Here is a 26420-nt window from a genome sequence, read left to right as displayed (position 1 = left end):
TTTGAGACTTTTCATGAACGTAACGTGGCAGATTTATAGATACAGATGATCCTTTGAGGATACCTGTCACCGTGCGCAGGCGCTGTTGACATATCCGTAACGAACTAACAGAGGAGTTAGTTGAGTTGGGCGCCAGAGCTCCGCGTGATCAGTTGGATAGTCGGTTTGACGGTAACAAGAAAGAGGAAAGATCCGTAAGCCAGGATATAAAGAACAATGGCACTCTTCCGTTTCAGTCCAAAACGCTGTTTGGAAGTCCAGGTATGTAATAAACAAATTCACCAAAAATTGATCGGTCTTAGAACGCAATATGATGTTTGAATGATTTCTAACCAGTGCACGTTGTTCCGGTGCGAAATTCGAATGGTGAGCAGATGTTTGATGTGTATCGTTAATTTTTATGATTCTAGCGAGGTAATTTTAACTCGATAATCACCCAAGGATAAATACATTACATTATTTGTCCCTTTCGTAGTACCAGAACTTTTCACACTGTTGAGAGTCAAGACGCTGCGAGTTCTAGATACAGAGTAGGTGTTCTATCGACCGATGGCCTAGTAACTTATTCTATATCACGATCGAGTCTGTAGTTGTGCAAATTCGAAAAATTGCGATAAATCATGCATACCAATGATATCCGAGAATGATATTCTGCTGGAATCGCTGGTCAATCAGATAAAAATCTATTCTAGTTGCGATCGAAAGTTTTCTGATGTATCAAACGTGGATCTAAGAACACCTTTGCGAAGCTCCAATAATGCACATTATTTCGAAGCAATACATATAATATGCAAACATCGAACTGAATTGATTCGTGAAATTCATAAGTGACGTAAAATATTATAAGAATCAATAGAGAGAATGCATTTTATTTCATTTTGAAAAAATTGATATAAATTTGTACATTGAGCGATATAAGATTTACCTGACCGAGAGAACTTAGTATTAATTTAGCCAAGCTTAATAGCAGTTACGTAATAAATTTTTAGAAGGCATACAATAACTAATATATTATTCATCATAAATTACAAATCAGACAGAAATAATAGTTTAATAATTGTGAACTATTTGTAGATTTAAACAGTATTTGAAAGTTGTTTTAGAATCTTTTCCTACGATAATATCGAGTCGAGATGCAGTGTTTTGCACATCTGAAAGTACGTTTATATCGTAAAATAATTCGTGGTGAATGTGTGTACTTTACATTTATAAAATGCGTCATGGATGTAAAACATAAACTGAAATTTCTCATAAATTTGGCAGGGAAAAAGATCGCGAGTTGTTGGCTTCATTCTTCGACACAAAAAATAAAAGATCGGTCAGTTCGTCCGAAATCAAGAGCTGTCAGTCAATTTCTATTACGGCGGATTCTCGTGATGCGGGCACCGCGTCGTTTATATAGCCAAACACAATCTAACCAAAATGGTCTCATGTCAAATTATGAGGCCACGAACACAGGTTTGTAGGTCACAAGCATACACTGTGTGCAAAATACTTGAGAGAATCACCTTCAGCGGTGTAGATGCCCATTGAAGAGTGTATGACATTACAATTTCGTAAGGTACGATAATTTTAGAACGAATTCGAGGTCAAAATCTGTCCGCCCTCTTGATCAACATTGGTCGTGACCTCTTCCTGCTTACCGATCGAACTTCGAACTGGTTGTGTAGCTTTCATTCGACATTGTATCCGATTTGATTGTTACCACTTACTTACGCACAACAGATGATGGATTCACTTGTAATTAACAATTATTGAAATTTTCTAAATATAACTAACATTATAAAATATACGCAAGTAATTGAATCTATCACTGTGCAAATAATGAATCTACTGTACATTATTGTACGAATGTTAATTCAATTGTGACATCGTATTATAAGCGGCAATAAATTAGCATCGTTTAATGTGTAATCGGTTTATTCATTTAACTTCACTCTCCGAATTGTTTGAGTGTGATCGCTGCACGTAATATAGAATCTACATTTATCCGCTGTAATTTTTGGCAGATTCAAAGAAAATTTCTCGCCCAACTTATAGATGGCTCGCCGATTACCTAATGTCATGAATGTATGAATGCGGCCTTCGAATCGCGTAACACTCTACTTCAGGAACACTATGTTTTTTTTTATAGAACAGAACAGTTTATTATTAACATTTATTTTATTTAACTCAAGCTGTTAACATGTGCAATTGCGGTCAAAATTATAGGAGATTCATTGATTACTTATTTATCAGAAGGATCTATTAATGTACTTCCTGTAAATAATAAGAGGACTTGAATAATGGAATATTATATTTCATACCTTGGTCAGGAATAAACAACTCTCGTATTAGATACAAGTAAAATACTGGCGATAAGCTCATCGCAACTTTCACGGCTCCTTGGTTTTATTTTTGCATTCATTTTATCATCTTTACGGAGTTCTCACACTTCGTTTAGTACGAGGTATTGTTTTTCCTCGGCGAAAAATATATTGCGAGATGCGTTAAACGAAACTATTTATTTATTTATTTATTTATTTATTTATTTATTTATTTCGTGTATTAAATTTTATATAAATTCATCGACTGTTGGTATTTTGACTTTTAATGAATGACAAAAATTAATTTTAATTATTAATTATTGGATATACACAACGATTTAATAACACCATTCACTGTTTTGTAAGACGCGTAACATCTAGGGAAAAATATTTCAGGGATAATTCATCAATTGAAAATCTCTCTCGTTGTGTTTGGAAATAAGTTTCATTCAATAACATTATCAATCTAAGATTTTATTTTAATTACAATAAATTTCCAATGCTGCTCTTTACTCTGCCCGAACTTTAATACGTTTTGAGTGCAAATCACCGGAAGTGGATGTGTTATGAGAATCTAAGGAACATTATGGACATTTACCAATACTGTTGGCCAAGAACTTTCAATTTAATTTTCTACGTCTGTAAAATACTTGCGTTTCAGTGTTAATAAAGACCGGATCACGCGTGACACCCTCTTCGGTCATTTTAGCGCCATTTGACGATTATATGGCGCGAAATCAATTAGATAATTGTGGTCCGCGGGTGTACTCTATCTGCTAATGCCCTTCACAAGCTTGATGGTTATGTAATCAGAGATAACGAGCGCTATCATGTCTGGTACATATGAAGTTGTGAACAATTAATCAAAGAGACTGTCCTCTGATCAGACCGGGATTATCGCTGTGTTCTCTATATACGTTCATTTTTTATAACGAATTTTAACCGTACTTTAAAAAAAAATTTCGTTTGTTTACCATTAAAAACAATTAAAAGATCATTTATTCGAATGACTTTATTGTTAGTAGGGGGTACATTATTTAGCCACTGATTATCAATACTGTTACTACTCTTTTAATTTATTTAATATTATATTGATATTTGACTGTACATAGATTAAACTTATCTTGATCAAGTAATCAAAATTTTTGTAGCACGTTCTTCGTGTATTAGTGAGATATATCATATATTTGTAAATCTTTAACAAAAAATAAGTTTTGTAGGAATAATTGTTTTGTCGTGCGTTTACTCTTCTCTCTAACCAAGTTAAAATCAGTATAAAGAAAATTCGTTCTTAGTGGTACGTATTTAATGAATTTAAAAAATGATATTTTGCTGTGGCTGTAGTTTGAAGTCCATACGAAATTAAAAACACAATACCGTTTCTTCGTCCACGACTTTTTTTACAACAGTTCGCATTAATTGATTCGTTTTAAACAACAATTCTCTTTCGAAAATAAAATCAAATTTTGCAAAGTAATATAGTTCATTTTACGTTCGTTGTCTCTCTCTTTTCTTTTTCTTTTTTAAAGGGGGGAGGAACGTAAAAATAAAAAAATCATGCAATGAAAGATTAAAGCGTGATATTTAATGCAAGCAACGGGAACACTTTCTTTAGTCACATCACTCTTATTTTTGTCGTTCCAGTTATTATTAGCCGAGTGTTACTCAATGCCTGGAGAATTTTAATATATTCATTTATGCTGTTACCTTGTTGCCGGTCAATCCTGCTTCATAATAATTAGAACAAAAAATACGCGCGGAATCCACGAATGCAAGAATATTTCGTCGAAGAAATGTACAAAATAAACGTAGGATTGCTCGATACTTTTGCGATCGTATCGAAACATTACCAAAATATTGTTACAATATCTGATACATTGTACAGATTCGGGTTTACTTATTGATACTACCGCACGAACGTCGAAGAGCTCTTTTCGTTAGCACATTATTATATTCCTAAATTTTTCTTCTTTCACGACACGAGCTCCTTACGCGAAAGCTTTATTTCACAACATAGGAATTTTACAATAATTTAGTTCGTCCGATTACTCGCCGGAGATTGTAGAGCGTTGATATCATTCGGTCCGGAATGCGTTCGAAAGCGCAGAGAAGATTGAAATTCTTAAGCGGATACGACAGAAGGTCGGAAATAATGGGGATTAAAGCAGCGAAGAAAGGAAAGCTTTCTCGTGGCGATGGTTCCGATTGTGCTGACCTGCATCTGGCCAGGAAATGGAAGAAAAAGACAGAGCTCGTTCGGAGTACTAAAATATGCGCGTACACGGAAGTGATCGTGATTCGGTCTTTGATATAATGTTTTCCGCCACGTTCCCGCGGCCCGTGGTAAAATATCTTTCGCTTCTCACTGCGAAACGAATAAAAGGAAAATTAATGTCGTGTTGCGTCATCGAGTCTCTCGAGGAAAAAAACTCGAACTTGTTGGCCGAGAGTAAGAACCGTAGTTTCTCTTGAAAACTGATCGAGATCAACACGTGTCTCTAAAGATTGAAACCGCATCAAGATGTAACGCTTCGTTTAGAAGTGTTATACGATTATTTTATTTATTTAATTATTCGACCATTTTATTTAGAAAGTAATCGATCAAAAAATTCGATCTTCGATATACCTCTTGAAATATTGAAAACCAACAAATTTTCTGAATTGTATTCGATTATATTGTTCGAAAGGTCGTCGATTAAAAGACTCGATCTATATCCAGATAAAGATACGTACAGTAGGTTTTTGTCGAAAATTCGGTAAGAAATAGAATCGTGAATCCCGATAACGAAGTCACAAGCGATACGATTGACCCAGAGCACACGGATAACGTAAAACGCGTACATTTGAAATTCCACGATGAAACAACGGTGCGATTTGGGAATGCAATGACGTACATCGGAGGTCGCGATTACGTGAAATTTTAATCGTATATCGTGGAACATTCGAGGAAGCGTTATCGCGGGACTAAATTTTTCGGATGTTATATAAATGAGATTTTAACGATAATGAATCGTCCGGTTTAGCGTTGAACTAGCAAACTGTAATCGACGAATGTGCATAATCGCATTCAGATTGAGGAAGTCGTAGAACGATGATTTTAAGCCAATGCGACAAAAGTATCTTATCGACGCGCGTAGAGTAGTTTTCTGGAAAGATTTAAGTGACGAGTCAACGTTTCCTGTTTCGCGTCACGGCTAATCAGCAAGTATGTCCGAATGATTTTTTTTTCCACGAAATCAGATTGAGCAAAGATTATACGAAGACGCGCATATTTGTGCATCAAGAATGACGATACCAGTCTTTCGTTTCACACGTACGTAGTAACGTGAATCGTTTTTATAAAATACATCGTTATTTTAGAATATTCATTCTAGAAATTCCTTTGGTCTCGGAAAGACAGGTGTAAAAGGTTGCACGGAAATTAATTCGATTAAATGTACTACATTTGAAAAGAATCTAAGAAACATTAAATACCCAAATCTTTGAATTGAACGTAACGGATAAATACTATGGCCAGTACGTTCTCCCGATCTTACTCCAATTGACTTCTTCTCGTGGAAAAAATTGAAAGATGTCGCGAAAAAAACGAAACAATTATGTCTTGTACGAATATTTCGTCAGAAATGATCGATGGAGTCGTTCGAAGCTTTACCGAACGATTACACGCGTATATCAACTTTATCTGTACCATGATCGTCATTTTGAACATTTCATTTGATTCAAACAAGGTAATTTCACGCGTTGATACTTACGTTAATTGAATCTAAATTTCTCAGTCCAAGATAACTTCGAGGTCAAGGAATACCAATCGTATTGACGTCGACTACAAGGTTCTATAATGAAAAGTACGTGATTTCGTTAAAAGAGAAAAAAATCTTTTATAGAGGATTCGTTGAAATTGCATATGAAAATCGTAAACAACGTAAATGGTCAAAAATTGAGACGAATTGAATGGAATTGAAATTTTTTACCTCGAGCACACGAGTCGATGCAAAGAGTAAAACGAACGACGAATGACGTCAGATATGCAATTATATTATGAATATCTAAGCTAACGCGTTCATTGTGACAGAATATGCTTATCGATTGAAAATTCAATTGAGCTTTCAGTATATTACCACTATTTTATCATTGTCATTGTTGAATTCGATACACTCGACGTACATAATAGATTGAAACAACATTCAAATTTAAAGGTGTTCTTTCATTTCTTTTATCACTTGGGCAAATATTGACAAAAAGATTGCTACTTAATAATACTTGCTAATAAATTCCAACCTTGTCACGAAATAATCTTTTTACGTTTCATCAAATAATCAACAAATGGAATTTTTTTCGAACGAGCTCTTGCATTAAGTTATTACAAGAACGGATACGAAAATTTGGTTTGAATAAAATTTATGGAAATTAAAAATTCCTATGCAATAGGAACGGATATTTTGTTCATCGGTGGCAAAGAGATGGGTAAATTTCTAGGGACGGCATTATTCATAAGAATGTGAATATTCTTCTTAATTAACTAACTCGTAAGTGTTAATTAACTACAGTTTTAATGAAATCTTTTTTTAACCTTGACAAAAAATTTGATCTACGCGTCACGATGGAATTCTGTCGAGGATGGAAGAGAAAAACTTTTTGTTCTCAACTTCCATTGGGGCATTATTTTTAAATTATGCGTCGAGGCAGTGATTTCATCCATATTCGAGTCGCTCGGAAATATCACAGACACGTTAAATCGCAGGATCAAGATTTCGTTACGAGTTATTTACTTACGCGTTGTTGAAATTTCATTAGCATCGACGATGGAAAGAAATGGCCTGCACGCAGTGACAGAAAATTCGCGATATTATGTGTACTCGTGGACATAGGATGACGTATACATATGTATGTACAGGCCATCTGTCGTTCCATTACGATAATCAGACGTACAGAATGTTTTACATAGACGTGACCGTTCATTATAAAACCTTATCGATCGTGTTCGTGTCAGTGCAATCATTGCAATACCCTTTCAGCCTTTTTTATACACTGTTTATTCTGTACACACCGTTCCGAGCAAGTGTTCTATCCGATTGCTACCTGAGTGAACATCAAATACAATTCAATTTATACTTAAATATTTAATCAATACGTGTTTAACTTGGCGACGAATCTCGACTTCGTTACGCAATTCGATAATTATCCACATGGGTGAGGATCCCCTATCTTTGAACGATTTATTAACGAAATACGTAAACAGAGACGAAATTGAACCATCGTGTTATTTTTAAAAATCAATCGCGTCGATAACTACGATTATCGATATTAAAATACATTGACGGTGCTATTAATAAATCGGTCGCGATGTCTTTTGATAATACATACGTACAATAACGAAACGCAACGAACACACATTAATCCGCGCATAACTAATTAATCGCTTAATGAAAATTTCGATTAATTTGCGAATTAGCGCGAGCTGATTAATACCAAGTCGTGCTATTTATTAATTACGCGATACCGCGAATCGAATTCCGTATTAGCCAGATCGCGCGTTGAACTTTGTTACCAATTATCGCTCAACGTGAAAAATTTCGATTGTGAAAAGGCTTCTATGTATTTACGAGTCTGTGTTTTCTCGACCCTTTTATCTCCCTAAAGTGCCACTTCACCTTCGCTCATCTATCGCCTAGAGAGCTAGGTGGGATGTTTTATAAAATATGAGCAAACCCTCGAGACTGAATCAGCTTACAATGTGAATAAAGCTTGTCCTGACCTTGTTACCGGATTAACGTTTCGATAATTTATGGCATTTTAGACCGAGCTAGTCTATCTCGTTCCGCTTGGACGTCTACTGCTCAATTCTTTCATAGATTTTATCGACTCAACGTCGAATCACTCGACATTGCCTAGAATAGAATGTTCGAATGCAAAAATGATTTCAGCCACTCCTGGTACACATTTTTCGCTTTTATTACGTCGAACGCAAGTATATACGTCTGTGGTGCTTTTCACTTTCACGGGGTATTAAAGAGACGAAGGATCGGGTCAATATCTCGGTCTATGTCGATCGTAACGAAAATTGATACAGAACAAAAGTATTTCTAAATTTAATTCGTAACAATCTTTTAAGTATGCATTTTTCCTGTAGAAGCAACGGTACGCGAGATATCGCATATTATAGATCGCGTCACTGGTAACTCTCCCTCCAGCCGTTTTCTCGTGACCCAATAATGAACGAAATTACGTATTATTTATGTGGATTTGTGAGTACCTGTGCAGCGTTCGATAAATCGTTTCGATCCGTTCTCTTGTTAAGCACAGTACGTAGCGAACATTTCTAACAGTACTTTCTAGAGAGGCAGGTGTATGATTGCGACATTAAAATAGCCACGTCTTGAAGATACGATTAAAGTAGGATAAATGCAAGAGTTTCTCTAGCATTTTTGCTTATTGAATCCCGTTCTGAAAGTATCCCGACATTTTGTGAAAATCTGAATAGTCCTGTGTAAATATTATCGAATTTTCAAACCGACACTTCATCGTACAGCTAACGATACTCGTTCGTATCAAAACAGTATACACACGGTTCTAAGTAGTCTCTCAAACACTTTGTACACTTATTTACACTCATCTCGGATAATATTCTCAGTTAACCGGTAAATTTATTCGCAAGTTGTTCATTCGTAAATGAAATTTTTGAAGAATAATCAAAATCTTAGTACAAATATATATATATATATATATAAAGCTTCGATTACTCCAAAATTCGAACCGATTTTATTTCGTCGAAATGCACCGAGAATTTTATAACTAATATGTATATATAGCTAAAAATATATATATTTTTTATATTAACTTAATATAAAAAATATATATTAAATCGATTCGAATTTTGGACTGATCGGAGCTTTACCGGGCAGATCGACTTCGATTTCGATAATTGAGAAAAACAATGCTCGTACATTGTTACATTGTCTTACGTATTACCGTAGAAGCATAAACGAGAGAATAAATTCCACGTGAGAACTGCTTTCACATCGTATTCGAGTGACTTTGCACACGAGCAAGAGAAACGAAGCGAGGTAGAGCCGATGAGATCCCTCGAATGCTAATTGGATCTGATGAGTTCAGCGATGAGTGAAGGAATCGAATCAGAAAAGGTTAAATCTCTATTTGATTTGTAACGATACCCGCAGTGGAAATAAAAGTCGTTGTCAATCTGTCCAATTAGTATTTCGTTGCACCGTTGAGGGCATAACTTGATATCCGTCTTACGTTACGTTCTCAGTATATTGTTACCTGCATTTCAAACGATAAATTCCTGGTGTTAACTTGTCATGCCGCGACACACAGGGTGTAAGATATATCAATTCTCACGTTACTTTCTCATTGAAACCCGATCGTCGATACTGTAACACGTGCAATTCGTTTTTATTCTCGATAGATACTACCGCGTAACAATAGCACTCCAACTAGGTTTCTCGGAATAATTACGAGATCGTCCACTCGAAAGAAATTTTCCGCCCTGAAAAGGTTGAATGGAGAAAATCATCGAAACGAAAGTCGGAACAAGAGCTCTAACACGTTACACAAGGTATCTGCATAATTTGTAACCAGCTGGTTTCTCCGAAACTATTGGAAACGGTGTCGATTCATTTCCAATTTTAAAATCCACCGGGGACATCTGTATGAGAAACAGAATGCCTTCGCTCGATCGAAGGAAATCTTTCGACGTGGTTTTTATACCAGAGTTGTATACGCAAACCAGCACAAGTTTTTTCATCGAAAGAAACGGAGCACGTTGCCATTCTACCTTCTAGGAGTTAGATAATGATACCCTGCCTGTCGCGCGAAAGACTTCAGTGAACCTTGAAATATCGCATAGACTTTTTGTTCATAATTAAAAAGAAATATACGTTGAATATTTGGTACAAAAAAAAAGAAACAAATAATTCCGTATTGAATACACACTCGATCGTTCGTACCGATTTAACTGAATTGTACTGAATTACGAATCACTAATCGTTCCGAGCAATATATACTATTCGTTTAATTATGTATATTTGTACCTCGTTAGATAATTCGCTACTATAGCGAACCGTGAAACCCGTGAAACGTAAGTGGCAAATTTCCAAATTGTTCCACCGTAAATGTAATCTCCTTTTGTAACATTGAATGCCATTGCGATACAAAAGATACAATTCCTTTATCACGTGTACATTATGTAGCGCAGTCAAAATTATACAACACGTGAAACTCCCTATTTTTAGTCGACCGCTTATTTGAAAGTCTGGCTCTTTTCCAAATACAGCATTGCTGTACATATGTAATAACGTAATACGGTTCTGGTAATATTCTTGCGTTTCCGATAGCCGAATATAATACAAGAACCGATCGTGGGAAAACATACGGTGTCGCGCAAAAAAAAATTGATGCAATACAACAATGTTTCGTTTAATAATAGACGGTGCTCGTCGGATATTTAAGAATAACTCTTTCGCGAAGCACTGGACGAACAAGCAGTTTTTAAAATTATCTTTTTTTTCCTACAACGATCACGCGTTCCTAATAATATTTGCAGATCGCGCTGCGCCGTTACGTAAAAGAATCGAGTTTTTGTACTGTATTGGTTATAATCTTCGATACTTTGACGAAAGCTACCGATCGTCGATGGCCGCGAAGACTGAAATATCGAATCGTTTCGTAAGCAATAAGACCTTCTTCGAAACTTTTTAATCCACTTGTGCCACTAATTTATACTAATTGTACTCTCTGTATGTATATTTCGTCGCCGGTTGTTACGTTACTTCCTTTTCTGTGCCCGTACATACAAACGGTACAGCATACTGAATACGTTCTTTCGCCACTTGTAATTTAAGTTCTTGAAATATCAATGAGAAGTCTCTGTATACACGGTCTTTATACCGTTGGATGTTTAGCCTCACGATTGCTGTTACTCTGAGTCACTATGCTTTTCCGTCGAGCAGTTGGAATCTCCACAACATGTTACTCGGTATGCAATGGACATTCCAGTGTAGATTTCGGTTTCGCGCGAAGTCCGATTTCTACTGAACCTAATCGTTAAGGGCCTAGGTTTGTTCGCTCCCCGTCGATATACCTTAGTATATGTGTACAGCACAAAAACTATATCTGAAAGTCTACCAGCACTTAATTTATCGCGTCATATTTCTCAACCGTTGACCTTCGAACTCTTGTTACGAACCATGTAAGTAGTATTTAGAAGCTATCGTTGAAATACATTATACTGTTCATTTTTTTTTTTTTTCTCCATTTTATTCAATTTACGCTTTATCGACGTGACAATAAATATATGTCTTGTTGGGTTTACAACAATAATGATACACTTTGCACTCTATCATCAAAGGTGTACTTATTTTTCTACATATGTATCTTTGTAATTCGTTAGATAACACGCTAGTATTATAGATATTTTCGTTTCGAAATGTTTTCTGATAAAAGTTTCACTCTCTAATAAATAATGAATCACCGGGTACACGGTATTCGGTGTTTATTATAACATGAAACGGTACAAAATATCTATTTTACGAATATCGGAATTTTCATTTCTAAAAACTTTTATTCGTTTGTTGCTACCGTTCCAATTTGTTGTGGAGTTCTAATTTTAATTCCAAACTTTTTAAACGGGATTTACTGAAAAAGTTCCACAACCGTTTCAACTTCTGGAACATACGGTTTATCGCCTTATTGCGCAATCGACGGAGAAACACGTTAGTTACGGTCCGAATTATTATTTCAATAGTGATCAACAGAATTTGTAAGGCGTGTCCCAATGAATAGTAAATTTAATAGAAAGATCAAGGTCACCGGCAATTTATATTCAAGAGCACATTGTACATTAAAGACAATTTCATCCGGTGTTCTGTATATGTAACTATACACTACACACTTACGTAAATATGACATTAACCGAGACCGTGTCACTTAGTAGAGGACGACACCAGCGAATCAAAAGGAGGAACGATGCTTGAATTAAATTTGACATTTAAAAACTTCTAAATATTTCTCCATCTCTGAGAAAATATTTTCTTTGACGATCACTCGTGTCGTGAATAACAATTAGCATTTTCTTTATTGATTTTGCGGTAATTATTTTCTTTGGAAAAGTCGATCCCGTTAACGAACGGGATAAGTATAATTATCGAAACGAACGCGAGCTGGATTCGTGCACATACGACACAAGAAATATTTATCTAAATGGTGGAAATTCAGTTTGAAAAATGTACCATTACGATTAGACCAATGCGTCGTTTCTAATTGACGTATGTAGTAGTTGAACGTATCAATTATTGACAATTCTTTCTTTCCTCTTGTCTCGTGGTGTACAGTCTCTCAATTATTCGAATTATGAAATACTTACATCGATTAAACTCACATCGAAGTATTCGTCACGCGATTCTTTCTGTTCTTGGTCTTGTATCACCTTGAACGGTATTGCTTTCGTGTAACGCATCCGGAATTGTGACTATCCGATGAAAAAAAAAAGTTTAGGCCGTGTTCGTTGTTCGAAACCTACTGGAAATTTTGAAAATTAAATTCGATCAGTTGTACCCTTTACAAAATCCGACGAAACTTTGCCTTTTGTATATTTTCTTCTCCCGTACAAACAACAAAAATTGCTTCGAGTATCGATAACGCGAACACTCTGCCAGTACCAATTGTTTTTCTATCGGTTCTGAATTGGTAGTTGCGTAACGAGTATTTCACGCTACCAATTGAGAGTAAAAATAGAATTAAAATTCCTTTGAAAAATTCAACACGGCAGGAGATGTCCGCGCAGAACGATTTTCCAGTATTATTTAGTACGAACGATTTAGGTCTAACGATGAATGTTCAAATTCGCAGGATCTCGGCCAGTATCCGCTTTACCTTTCCGCCGAGATTTTACCTCGACCCAATTCCTCGTACACGTCGCAAAACGCGGCCGATGTTTGCTCCGAGCTTTGCCATAGATTTAGCGCTATCGGAGATTTCTGTGGAATATAATCAGACATCTGGCCGAACGAACGACACGAACGATGGACAAACGCGAAAAATTCCAAGGGTCGATAGCATCGTGACCAATACGCGTCGTTTTCGAATTAATTTTTTCTCCTTCGGTGTTAAAATCTACTCGCTGCGTCCCTCCTGTGCGGAAGTCGTGCAATTGTATCTGTTCGGTGTATACACTGAACGCCTTTGCGCGTTCAACGCACGCACCGAACGTTCGTAGACCTGAAACGATCACTTCGAAACGCGTACCAGTTATCGTCGAATCGAGTTTAACGATAATTACCGTAGCGTATTTTTCCGAAAATAAATTCATCTCTGGGCCGTTTTACGAAAAATTACCACAACGAATCTTCCTGTTTCGCAATAATTCATCGATACGGGGAATAATCGGTGGCGCGATTACGTCAATCTCGATAATCTTGTTTAATTCAGTATTACACTGTTCCCCCAGGGTCTGCATTATGATAATGAACTTTAACGCGAGACCCCATGACCTCGAGGCGAAGCTCATGATTTATTGAAGCTTTCATGGTCTTCGATTCTCTCGAATAATGAAACCGAAGATAAACGATAATCGGATAGCAACGTTCATTGATATCTACAACATTTGGATATTTTAGCGTGCTTCGAGTTACTAATTTTTCTTCAACGTTCGTAGCTATACGTAGCCTGTAGGGATACGATACGTAACAGTAACATAAATATATAGATACGGTACTGTTTTAATAACAGTACTTTGTTTTTGCGTTGTATTTTATGTATTGTTTGAATTCTTTCCTTTTTCATTTAATTATTTTACGTCGTATCAATTTTCAAAGCCATTAAAGACCATCATTACCATCGCATTACGATATATTATTGTACAAAGGTTGTAACGTATACCTTGTCGTTACACTGTTCCCGTTTTCAATAAACGATTTCTTAACGAGAACGAACAAAATGATTCTCGAGAATAATCTAGGTTGCGAATCGTGAATATCCGAGCTAAATTTATTTGTTACCGCTGAACGTCAATTTTAACGTTCACGAAGGCATCTCGCGTTCAAGTTGATCCTTCACGTGTAAACGCTGTCGGGCAAATACATCATTATGTGTGTTTGGTCTTTTTACATAATACGACAGTCACGCACGATTGTTCGTTAAAGCCAACGTATCCGGTGGTAGTTTAAATTTGATTTTAGACGATAATTTGAACTTATTTTCGCAAATTGGGGAAAAAAAGAGAAAAAACTATGAACCCAGATTCCACTCGAACCTCTGTAAAGCAATTCAGCATAAAAACGCTATTGAGTGCCTAATAGACTAGAACCTATACCGTAAAGTTTAAATGCCCGCATTCAGAGTCCTATCGCTAATGACCTAGATGTCGATGCAACGTTAAATAAAAGGAAAAAAGGAGAAACACATTTCTCAAAAAAACTGTTATCGTTGTTCCAGGCACAAATGTTCGAAAACGGAAGAAACTATCTCGTTAACAATTCAGCTCGCGTAGTAATGAGCTCACCGAAGCACGAAGCGTATAACTTTCGTTGTCGGCGAGCTACTACCGATCAAAACATTCAGATAATCGTAACCGACGTTTATCTAAATTAACCACGACGATGAATCAAATTTTTAAATGGATTTTGTACCCACCTGTCGTTTATCTGATAGTACACTCGCACGAGGAATCGTAGATGAACAAGATAAACGAGAGACACGAGCCGACTCGAATCGTTTCATTGGATGAAAGAAATCGATTGTTCGTATTTCTGTTTCAGAAAATAACTTCCACCATCTTCTTGCGACCGTTATCCGATAGCTCCACCGATCTGAAGAAGGTTTTGGCCGAGAAGATCCCGAAGGAACAGGAACGTGTGAAAAATTTCCGTAAACAACATGGATCCACCAAAGTCGGCGAAGTCACCGTGGACATGGTACGCGATTTATTACTCCAATTTACAATGCAATATGTCCCGAAAACATACGACGAACGATAAAACTATCGATCAAAGAGTCCACAGAGGAAACGATCACGTTCGTGGAAAATAAAAGTTTCGATATTCGAAAAGGGAACTTTGCAAACAGAGTTCGCAAGTTTCCACACGAACCGAGATTTATATAATTCTTATATGATCCTGGCAAGACCCCTCGTCAATTATATAAAAGTGAAATCTGTTCTAGTGGTCTGAACTTCGGTCTAACTTCGTTCGTATAAAAAACGACATTCTTATCATTTCTCTCTGGGGAAAAAAATATTAATGGCTATTGTAACGAGCACTCATTTAGAATGTTAGCGGTGGGAGGGACACTCGTGCTTCTCGTCTACAAAATCATTCGGTTGAACTTTGATCGTTCCATTGGAGAAGTATAACATTAATCGTTCTTCTCCGAATACGTGACTCTCTGACCCTTAATTTTTCTAGATTGTACCCGTTTGTTTCCCCCTTGTTGTACCGCGGATAGCTTTACCCCGTGCTTCGACGCACGATGCCAAAATCTCAATTTCAATTCGAAACATGGCCATTTTCCCCTGGACTCTTCGATTACGGTAATATCACAGACACACGAATAGGTGGTATCGGCTCGTAGATAGCGTATTAACATAAGACGTCACGTGAACTTCACGTCGCGAAGGAAGAGACTTTTTTCTTTTTTTTTTTTTATAGCGGACATAGTGTAACGAGTTGGTTTTTTTTCTTTCCCGACAACGATGATAATGGCAACGACACACGATAAATGCCGCAGAGCGAGGAGCAATGGGTTGCGTGCTTATTATGTGATCACGATACGCATCTTGTGTACGACCGTTGACTCGCTGGGAAACTTTTGTCCACCGAGAAACGCAGGACGTCGATTGCAAAGAATCCTTTAATTCGGAATAATTGTTGTACTCCGCGGAGAATCGATGGAGAGAATTTACGCAGATATCTTGACCCGTTTCTCGGGGCGCGCGAACGCAGAAAAATTGAATTACGCCGCGTGCAATTGAAAAATCACGATCGTAAAACTATACGCGACCGGAGCACGGATACCTTAATTATCGAACAAATTTCCGATTGATAATGAACGCGTTGACTTTAAGATTCGCGATACCACCTATTTGGTATTTAACGTGATACGTAACCGTGATAAACCTAAAAATATAGAACAAGATAACAATATCGACTGCACTTTATTTGCTCGTTACGTCACACCTATTGTTCTCCCGACGATTTAATCGCGAAAAGATAAACTGAATCGTTGTAAATACTTTCAGATGTACGGTGGTATGCGTGGTATCAAAGGTCTGGTATGGGAACCATCGGTGTTGGACCCCGAGGAAGGTATCAGATTCCGAGGAAAATCGATCCCGGAGTGTCAAAAACTTCTACCGAAAGCATCCGGTGGCGCTGAACCGCTACCCGAGGGTCTGTTCTGGTTGTTGATCACCGGCGATGTGCCCACCGACGCCCAAGTGAAAGCGATTTCGCAGGAATGGGCGTCGAGGAGCGCGTTGCCCGACCACGTGGTGAAAGCGTTGAACAACCTCCCCAAGACTGTACACCCTATGACCCAATTCTCCGCCGCGATCACTCTTCTGAACAGCGAGAGCGAGTTCGTGAAGGCCTATACAAAAGGTGTCCACAAGACCAAGTACTGGGAGACCGTCTACGAGGACTCGATGAATCTGATCGCTAAATTACCGGTGGTTGCCGCAACGATCTACAGAAACATCTACAAGGGTGGAAAAGGTTTGGGTTCGGTAGACGCTGGTAAAGATTGGTCCTGGAACTTCGCGAACATGCTTGGCTACGACAATCCTCAATTCATCGAACTGATGCGCTTGTACCTGACGATCCACTCCGACCACGAAGGTGGAAACGTTTCGGCGCACACGACCCACTTGGTAGGCTCCGCATTGTCCGATCCTTACCTGTCGTTCGCGGCAGGTATGAACGGTTTGGCCGGACCCCTTCACGGTTTAGCGAACCAAGAGGTGTTGGTGTGGCTGGAGAAACTACGCGGCCAAATTGGAGACACCCCTAGCGACGACAAGCTCAAAGACTTCATTTGGAATACTCTGAAGAGCGGCCAAGTCGTTCCCGGTTATGGTCACGCTGTGTTGAGAAAGACTGACCCCAGGTATACCTGCCAGAGAGAATTCGCATTGAAACATTTGCCGGACGATAAACTGTTCAAGGTAATATTGATATAGAGTGTATAATTAAAAATACATGATCATTGTGTCTTGAGAAATGCACGACCGATCAATGATGTTGGTATTTTTTTCTATTTTTAGCTCGTTGCTCAAGTATACAAGATTGTTCCTCCCGTCCTCTTGGAAACCGGCAAGGTAAAGAACCCGTGGCCAAACGTAGACGCCCATTCGGGAGTTTTGTTGCAATATTATGGCATGAAGGAAATGAATTACTACACCGTTCTGTTCGGAGTATCCCGTGCTCTTGGTGTCCTCGCTTCCCTCGTCTGGGACCGTGCTCTTGGACTTCCGATCGAGAGGCCCAAATCTCTCAGCACCGATCTGCTTATGAAAGCTTGCAAAGCTTAAACGACATCTTTATTTATGACAGAAAAAAAGGAATCAGAATCATTGAAATTTGTAAGTTCGTGTCACACCATCATCACAACCTTCGGCAACAAGGAACTGATTACTTCGTGTCGCGTTATACGAATGTTATCGATGCACGAAAGAGTGTAAATCTCGAACACATTTCGAATTCATTTTAATATGACTTCAAGGAAGTCGTTTTAATTGCCAAGTCTTATTCAGAAGATACGAGGCCAGGTATTAAAAACAAGTAATCATTTCACCTAATGATATATTGTTCAAACGTAGATATTTTAAAATGAAATTTCGTGGTCCATTGTACCGTAAAAACTTTGTCCTACATTTTTTTTCATCCACTGACGGTGTAAATACTGTATACATAAATGAGGTAAACTTTTTGCGGTATATAAAACCAGGTATGAGAAACACAAGTTGGCCCAGTATATGTAGTTTTAATTATCAAGCCTTTAAATAAGGATATAACACCATGCGTTAACAATAAACACGGTTCATTGTAAATATATTTGTCCCTTGACGTTTAACTTAAATAGTGACAGAATTTAAAGAAAGGACGATACAAATCATTGTAATAAAAATTAGTTAACCCACGAGAATATTCGGTACAAAGGTTAGCTGTGTGCGTAGTCCATATTATGCAGACACTGTCTCGTAATTTAACAGGCACTGCCAAACAATATCAGAATTTTTAGAATACTATTGAATCGCAATAAACACCTTGCTTCTACTACAGTAGTAAAAAAGCAATGCGTGAATATTAAATCAGTTTCTGCGACAGAATATTCGCGAAAGACAACTGCTCTTAGTAAATTATGTAAAATAGAAAATAAAATGTATAGGACTAACGAAATATGTAAACAATGTTGCCACGTTAGCGCACCAGTTGTTGGTAAAATATGGCTCGGTTGCATAGAGTCATTACAGTTTACGTAAATTTAAAAAATAACCAGTGGTAGATCCACTGTTACAAGAATGAGTGAGTGTGTGCGATACTTTATTTATAACGAACGTAAAAATAAATAAATCTTTGAAAATTATATTTATCGATCACTTTCCTCCCCGTAACTCGGCCCAGTAGTTACTTTTTTACAAAAGCACTTACATAAAGAATCAATGAAAACTGTTTAGTATTTATTATATTAATATCGAAGAAGAAAACAAAATACAATAAAATATATTTATTGTAATTTAAAAGATTTCATTACAAAAATTGAAAAATTTCATGACACTTTTGTACGAAATAACTAACTAATGGAGCATGTATATAATTTTTATCATAATTCCATATTATTACACCGAGTTTGTAGTTAACGAGATTTAACAATACAAAATGTCGAGAAACAAAAAATAATCAAAGGAAATAGGAAACTGTGTCTTAAAGAAATTACAATACATGGATTTTTGCCTATTTCCTGCAAAAGAAAATTTGGTAAATTTATTTTACATTAATTTTAGTCCTTAGTTAATTAACAACCTTGTTCGCAATAATTCGATTTATATTACACAAATTGATTAACAATCATCGATACGATTACAAGCAAACATTTTTCTCAATTTTTAACTTAAAATTGAAATTGAGCCATTCGTAAAACTTAAATGTGCACAAGTGTACCACAGTGTACCACTGTGTGCTACATCCCTCGGTAAAATAAAACAACCTGTAACTTGTACTACATATTTCAAAATTGTTATATAACAAAAACTATTAACGAAAATATATAATAATATTGTATATAATTTGCAGTATTGTATCATATATAAGACAATTAATTGCTTTGTTTCTCAATATGAGAAAACTACTGTTTATTTTTACGAAACTTTAAATGTAATATCTCACTCTGGCTTTAGACGGCATTTATCTTTCATACAATGATCTTAACAATTTCTATAATGATCTTTTGCATATGCTATTAATATGTTAAGTTTCAATAGATATTAAATACTGGAGTATTTCTAGCTACACAAAAAATAGCCGTTATAATTATGAAGTAAATAAAATAAACGAGGCAGCTGTAAATTGAATAGTTATAGATGAAACGTTAAAAAGATTCGTAATATTTACAATGAGACGATCAGTTTTTTTTTTACAACAAAATAATTTCTTCATAAGTATGTAAAGCACACTTTCTAATGCATTGTTATTCTTTTCCTATAGAATGCAGAGTCAATGTTCCCAACAAACAACCGTCTCAGTGTTGAATCCACATATCACAGAGCAGTAAATAGTCTGCTTTTTAGCGTCTAATTAGATCGGTTGAATAACCTAGCCACAAAGTCCTAGAAGATATTTGCAATATCAAGCATTAAGAAATATTTAAACTCTCATACAGAAATTTAAAAAACATGTGGTTTAATTGATGCTAAATCGGATTTCACTTTTTACAATTGTTTACTATTAATGCGGAGTATAAAAAACTATGTACATAGGTATAGTTTTGGAAATCGCACAGGCCAAATAATATCTGTCCGCATATCGATCAAATGAAACCAATAAATTATCTATTCTTCTCTTACTATAAACATAGGTGGACGGGATCAAGATTAAATTCTATATTTTTCACACGTGCATGCAGAATTTTCATTAAAATTTGTTACTGAATCAAAAATATTTGATACTTCTTAGATTGTAATTTAAATGCATTTGTAGTTAAAAGTAGTAAGATATACCTGTAGGTAATACATTCAATTTGGCAGTCCTGCTGTAAAATGTTCATAATATACGTACTTTTTTACACGGATAAAAAAAATGTTTATTATACATATTTCCCTTATTAGAACAATACCCTCCATAAAAGACTTCTGGCATTTTAAATCTTTTCCATTCCTTTTATAACATGATTTTTTTAAATATCTTTTACGTAGAGAATAGTTAAAACATTATTTTAATCTTATATTATAGATACAATCATTTGCCATTATACTTCCATATCACATTAAAAGACAAGACAAAATTTACCCGTCCACCATTTGATACGTTAAATGTCTGCAGCAAAAATTGTAATCAACATATGCAGTTATGCTTTAAGTTATGCATGAAGCTAGTGTACCATTTGGAAAATGATCAATCATTCTCGTTTCATTTGTACAATCGTTAAAGTGGCACAGTAACTTACAATGAACAAATACTTTACATTTTAGATATCTTATTACATTCAAAATGATTCCTCATAATGTACGTCATGTCTTCTTTAAGCGTCCAACGATCCATTCAAGGCCTTGATAGAGACTAAAATATTACAAATAATTAAATTATTTTCTTTTATAAATTATTGATATTATAAAACTGTGTTCTATACTTACCCCTCTCCTGTAAGTGCACAACAACTTTGTATGTGCCATTGATGTTTTTTAATTGATGTCAAATCCAATTGTCTAGAAATTTCAGCAGCTGTCATGCTTCCTTTTAAATCTTGCTTATTAGCATACACTAAGACATTGGCTTTACTTAATTCTTCATGATTTAGCATTGAGTACAATTCTTCTCTTATTACACCAAGTCTTTCTCTATCTGTACTATCTATAACCATGATTATAAACTCAGTATTAGTATAATAAGTGGACCATGCAGCTCGTAGACTTTGCTGTCCACCTAAATCCCACATTATAAAGTGGATATTTTTCCAAACTACTTCTTCAACATTGGATCCAATAGTTGGCGATGTATGAACAACTTCGTTCATTAGGAACTGGTATAATATAGTTGTCTTACCAGCATTATCCAAACCTACCATAACTATTTTATGTTCTGAAAGATACAATATCAGTCATAATTATTGAATAATTTACACAAGTTTACACAAATTTAAATATATTACGTAAATAATTATTTTGTATTATAAACAAATCACACAGAACAATATATAAAAAGTAACCAAGGAAACATATGTTAACATATGTTTAAAGTAGAACAATACAGAATGTAATCAAATATTTCATGCAAACTGTGACATCAATTATAATAAGTATAAGTTTTAATTTCATTGTTTGAAATATTTACAACAGTAGTATTATAAGTATACATGTTTATTTTAAATTTTCTATTATAAATATTATATAAACATCTCAATGATTCAAATAGACTTTCACTTCACTGTCTCTTTTTTTCAAGCCATACACTTTACAAAGTGGTAATCATTAAATCAATATAATATAATCTACATTAAATTTAACATTAATTCCATTGTATATAATAAGTCATATTTGACAGAAACGTTTTATAGGATTTATGGACCATTTTTTTAGATATTTTATAAAGATGAACAACAACAAATATATAGATCGTGTTTATACATATTTAAAGAGTTAAATAAATTTGTATAACTTCCATATATTATTAAACACCAATACATTGCAATAATATTACTTATATATTAAAGAACAAAGCAGTAGAATAATTATAATACAATACTGTTAATGCATTGTACTGAATTTACCTTCATTGCCAAAAAAACTCCACAATTTCGCGAAGAGTAGTCCCATATTGGTCAAAGCACTAAACAACTCAGGCGCTATTATTTATTTCGTCGTATCACTGTACAGTCTTATTCTCGATAAAAAGAATGTATTTAGTTTCAGAAATGGGACATCTCATTGTCGTAGGGTTATGTTCACCTTTCCATGAAGTTTTTTCTCAATGTATTTCCGAGAAATTAGCATCATTATTGATGCATTGCAACGTAAAAACTATACTTAAGAATTATTGCAAACTGCTGAAAATTCACTAAGTATAACACTAAAGTGAAAGAAATATACGAGGACCTTCCCTAATCTAATCAAGTAAATCGCGACATGTTGCGTTTCCAATTAAAACATCCATATGTCTGATCGGTCCAATCATTTTTCGGCAACACTTGAAAGTGACGTCAGTCTTGTATGTGGATACACTGATTGGAGGCAAAGAGTTTCTGGCTTAGCGCGCGTAAAATTATGTTTTCTTTTAAAATCGTTAGTGCATTCTATAAGATTCAAATTACCTAATCGATTTTGCTGAATCATTATACATCTTTGGTTTTTTTAATACAAAAAGGAAAAGCTATTTAGATATGTATTCTCAATCTTATTATTACGTTTATGCTGCAATAAATATTTATAATTAGTAAATTCTAGCCTTTATGTAATATTGACATTGGAATAAATTACAGTATCAAATATTACAAAAGTTAATTTCAGTGTAAACATTTATTTAACCTACTTTATAATTCTTTTATTTGAAAAAGAGTTCGCACTACATAAAATAAAATAAAATAATATAAATTTAAAATTTCAATTCTTTACAAAGAACAATAAATTTCTATTAAATTAATTAAATCTTCCAAAATTGTAGTATAGGCTTTTCACGCTATTTTCTATTTCAATGATTATGATAATAAAAAGCAGAAATTAATATACGTATAAAAGTTTCATAAAGATTGTATAACAGAATATGTAATAATTTAAATTTGTGTTAATCATTGTATAACGCATACGTGTTTTAAAGTATATTTCTGTGGTAGTGAAGTTATGAAATTTTGATACAGTAGTAGTGTACATATATATTGACTCCATGCTGACCTTGGGTGCGTCGCGATTGGCTAGCGAGACGTCGGCTGATGCCGAAGCTACTTGAGAATGTTCACTTTCGATCTCTTTAGGAAAAACGTTCGGCCACTTGTTGCTCTTTCATATTACGCTAAAGAGGACAAATTATATTCCATTCTAACCGCATTTACTATTTATTAAAATGAGCAAACCGTAAGTAATTTTTTAATTATTTTCATTAAAGTTTAAATTAAATATATGTGAAGAATTTAAAAGTTATACTGTTGGTCAAATTTATTTCATATTTTTTTTTTTAAGTTAAATTAAATATATATACATTTACATTGATTTATAAGGTAGAAATTCAACATATTAGAAGTAGTTTATGAAATTTTTCTTGTATAATTTCTTGCATTTTATAGTATTTTATTTTTTTTATTAAAATATATATTTATATTTCACATTTAATTTTATTTAAAATTTACTGTCTTTTAGAGTTGCAGATATTGCCCTTATTGGCTTAGCCGTCATGGGCCAAAATTTAATTCTAAATATGAATGATCATGGATTTGTTGTTTGTGCATATAATCGTACAACAGATAAAGTCAAATCTTTTCTAGAAAATGAAGCAAAAGGCACAAAAGTAATTGGTGCATATTCATTAAAAGAGATGGTACTGAAATTAAAATCACCTAGAAGAGTAATGCTTCTAGTTAAAGGTAAGCTACTATTAATGTATTATAATACATACAAATTTGACCTTGCAATGGACTTCTTTTTAAATCTTATATCTGAAGTTTCCAAATGATAAGATATAGGTACATAATTATTGATAATGTATAAAATTGTGAACGATTAATGTAGTCTAAAAATTTTTTTTTATACAATAAGAATAATTATATATTGTTTTGATAGCTGGTCCTGCTGTGGATGCATTTATTGAACAATTGGTACCTTTATTATCTCCTGGTGATATCATAATTGATGGTGGTAATTCTGAATATCAAGATACTGAAAGGAGAACCAAAGATTTAGAAAACAAAGGGATTCTATTTGTCGGTAGTGGAGTTAGTGGAGGTGAAGACGGTGCTAGATACGGACCATCTTTGATGCCAGGTGGAAATCCAAAAGCTTGGCCGCATATTAAACACATCTTTCAGGTGCTTAAAATATAATCGATTCAACAAATTTATAAGTCAGATGTATTAAATCCTAAACTGATAAAATATTTATTTTGTAGTCAATATCTGCAAAATCCAATGGAGAACCTTGTTGCGATTGGGTTGGGGAAACAGGTGCTGGACACTTTGTGAAAATGGTACACAATGGTATTGAATATGGTGACATGCAACTTATTTGCGAAGCATACCACATTCTGCGAAATGGTCTGAAACTTAATCCAGAAGAAATGAGTAATGTCTTTGATGAATGGAATAAAGGAGAACTGGATTCTTTCTTAATTGAGATCACTCGAGATATTCTCAAATATAAGGATGGTAAAGGTTTCTTGCTTGAGCGAATTAGAGATACTGCTGGCCAGAAAGGAACTGGAAAATGGACAGCCATTGCTGCCTTAGATTATGGTGTTCCTGTAACGCTAATTGGCGAATCAGTCTTTGCTAGATGCCTTTCTGCTTTGCAAAGCGAGAGGATAGAAGCAAGTACCATATTGAATGGTCCCGATACTGTATATGAAGGAGATAAAAAACAGTTTTTAGTGCATTTAAAGAATGCACTTTATGTATCCAAAATTATTTCCTATGCACAAGGATTTATGTTACTGCGAGAAGCTGCTAAAATTCACAAGTGGAATTTGAATTATGGTGGTATAGCTCTTATGTGGAGAGGAGGATGTATTATAAGAAGGTACATTAAAAGAATTTTATTAAATTTTAGAACTATTAGAATAATCATTCTTTCGATAATATTTCATGAAAACTAATTTTAACTTTCAGTGCCTTCTTGGGAAATATAAAAGCAGCTTTTGACAAAAATCCAAAACTTTCCAATCTACTGCTTGATGATTTCTTTGCTAATGCAATGAAGGAATGTCAAGCTAGTGCTAGGATAGTAGTGTCTACTGCTGTATCACTGGGTATACCAACTCCTGCTTTGTCAACTGCTCTAGCTTTTTACGATGGTTATAGAACTGCTCGACTACCAGCAAATTTACTTCAAGCGCAACGGGATTACTTTGGAGCTCATACATATGAATTACTCGGTCAAGAGGGAAAATTTGTACACACAAATTGGACAGGACATGGTGGTAATGTCTCTGCCTCCACATATGATGCATAAAAAGCATTAAGATATTTTTTGTAACATTTTATAAGAGAATGTATATATCATACGATAATAAGGTTCCTGCTTGGGTTGATAGATATTTTAATATATGTTATACATCATAATGTATAAATTGTTGTGAAAAACTGTTGGAGAAACTGTTTATAGAAAATATGTATTAAATATATTTCTATATATATACATATATATCATCATTCTATTTTAATGTATAGAAAGGAAAAGTAATACTTTTTGAATTATTGGTTCACTATCTTTTATATTTTTTTACTTGCCAATTCTATTAAATGAAAATCAATATGTAATAGATGACAAGAATGGTAGATTTAATAAGAAAAGTATTTTTACACAAAATACCAATACATATCAATATTTGTATACATTGCTTATATCTTTATTTCACGTAAGAAAGTTACTGCGAGAAAATAATAGAGCGTGACTCGTTAAATTGCTGAGTAACACGTGAAATCAATGCGAAATTAATTAACCTAACTTATCTTTTGTCATTATTATCATATCATACTTTCAAGTAATAAAACTTTGATATATACATATTTATACGCTTAAATACTTTGTTTTATGTAACAATAAAATGTATGAAATCTAGTTTTTATTAACACGATCCAACGAAGAAACAACGCACAAACTTACAATAGTACCTGCATCGACTAAAATAGAAATCTAAGTAAAAATAATTTTGCACCATGAGTCACCAATGTTAAATAAAACTTCAGAAA

The 26420-nt window shown here is 34.8% G+C and overlaps 3 protein-coding genes across 4 annotated transcripts; 2 read left to right on the top strand and 1 right to left on the bottom strand.

Annotated features, from left to right (window-relative positions):
- Positions 1–103: 103 nt before the first annotated feature.
- Positions 104–18902, top strand: Kdn (citrate synthase). Its single transcript, XM_076308073.1, has 4 exons — positions 104–261; positions 15080–15235; positions 16558–17481; positions 17581–18902. Exons 1-4 carry the CDS (start codon positions 217–219, stop codon positions 17845–17847), a joined length of 1392 nt encoding a protein of 463 aa, XP_076164188.1. The 5' UTR covers positions 104–216; the 3' UTR covers positions 17848–18902.
- Positions 18903–19260: 358 nt separating this feature from the next.
- Arl5 (ADP-ribosylation factor-like 5) lies at positions 19261–22711 on the bottom strand. Of its 2 annotated transcripts, XM_076308075.1 has the most exons (4): positions 22299–22711; positions 21166–21610; positions 20997–21091; positions 19261–20142 (listed from the first exon to the last, which is right to left on the bottom strand). In XM_076308075.1, exons 1-3 carry the CDS (start codon positions 22342–22344, stop codon positions 21043–21045), a joined length of 540 nt encoding a protein of 179 aa, XP_076164190.1. In that variant the 5' UTR covers positions 22345–22711; the 3' UTR covers positions 19261–20142; positions 20997–21042. The 2 variants fall into 2 exon arrangements, with proteins under 2 accessions (XP_076164190.1, XP_076164189.1); XM_076308074.1 differs by having other exon boundaries at positions 19261–21091; positions 22299–22704.
- A 723-nt stretch (positions 22712–23434) lies between these two features.
- On the top strand, positions 23435–25880 carry Pgd (phosphogluconate dehydrogenase). Its single transcript, XM_076307884.1, has 5 exons — positions 23435–23595; positions 23878–24101; positions 24298–24542; positions 24623–25248; positions 25338–25880. The coding sequence occupies exons 1-5, from the start codon at positions 23585–23587 to the stop codon at positions 25678–25680; spliced, it is 1449 nt and encodes a 482-aa protein (XP_076163999.1). The 5' UTR covers positions 23435–23584; the 3' UTR covers positions 25681–25880.
- The last annotated feature ends 540 nt before the right edge of the window (positions 25881–26420 follow it).

The sequence above is a fragment of the Ptiloglossa arizonensis genome, chromosome 3 (assembly GCF_051014685.1).
Source record: "Ptiloglossa arizonensis isolate GNS036 chromosome 3, iyPtiAriz1_principal, whole genome shotgun sequence".
In the NCBI taxonomy this organism is placed as follows: Eukaryota; Metazoa; Arthropoda; class Insecta; order Hymenoptera; family Colletidae; genus Ptiloglossa; species Ptiloglossa arizonensis.
This window is presented reverse-complemented; position numbering and strand designations above follow the sequence as displayed.

What these genes read in the sequence shown, in the direction of transcription:
- Arl5 (XM_076308075.1), bottom strand. Translation starts at nt 22,344, where the DNA reads ATGGGACTACTCTTCGCGAAATTGTGGAGTTTTTTTGGCAATGAAG. An exon ending in GAGTTTTTTTGGCAATGAAG is followed by an intron (nt 21,611 to 22,298) that starts GTAAATTCAGTA and finishes TGTATCTTTCAG; the next exon opens with AACATAAAATAGTTATGGTA. An exon ending in TGTGCACTTACAGGAGAGGG is followed by an intron (nt 21,092 to 21,165) that starts GTAAGTATAGAA and finishes GTAATATTTTAG; the next exon opens with TCTCTATCAAGGCCTTGAAT.
- Pgd (XM_076307884.1), top strand. An exon ending in ATATTAAACACATCTTTCAG is followed by an intron (nt 24,543 to 24,622) that starts GTGCTTAAAATA and finishes TTTATTTTGTAG; the next exon opens with TCAATATCTGCAAAATCCAA. An exon ending in GGAGGATGTATTATAAGAAG is followed by an intron (nt 25,249 to 25,337) that starts GTACATTAAAAG and finishes TTTAACTTTCAG; the next exon opens with TGCCTTCTTGGGAAATATAA.
- Kdn (XM_076308073.1), top strand. Translation starts at nt 217, where the DNA reads ATGGCACTCTTCCGTTTCAGTCCAAAACGCTGTTTGGAAGTCCAG. An exon ending in AACGCTGTTTGGAAGTCCAG is followed by an intron (nt 262 to 15,079) that starts GTATGTAATAAA and finishes TTTCTGTTTCAG; the next exon opens with AAAATAACTTCCACCATCTT. An exon ending in GCGAAGTCACCGTGGACATG is followed by an intron (nt 15,236 to 16,557) that starts GTACGCGATTTA and finishes AAATACTTTCAG; the next exon opens with ATGTACGGTGGTATGCGTGG.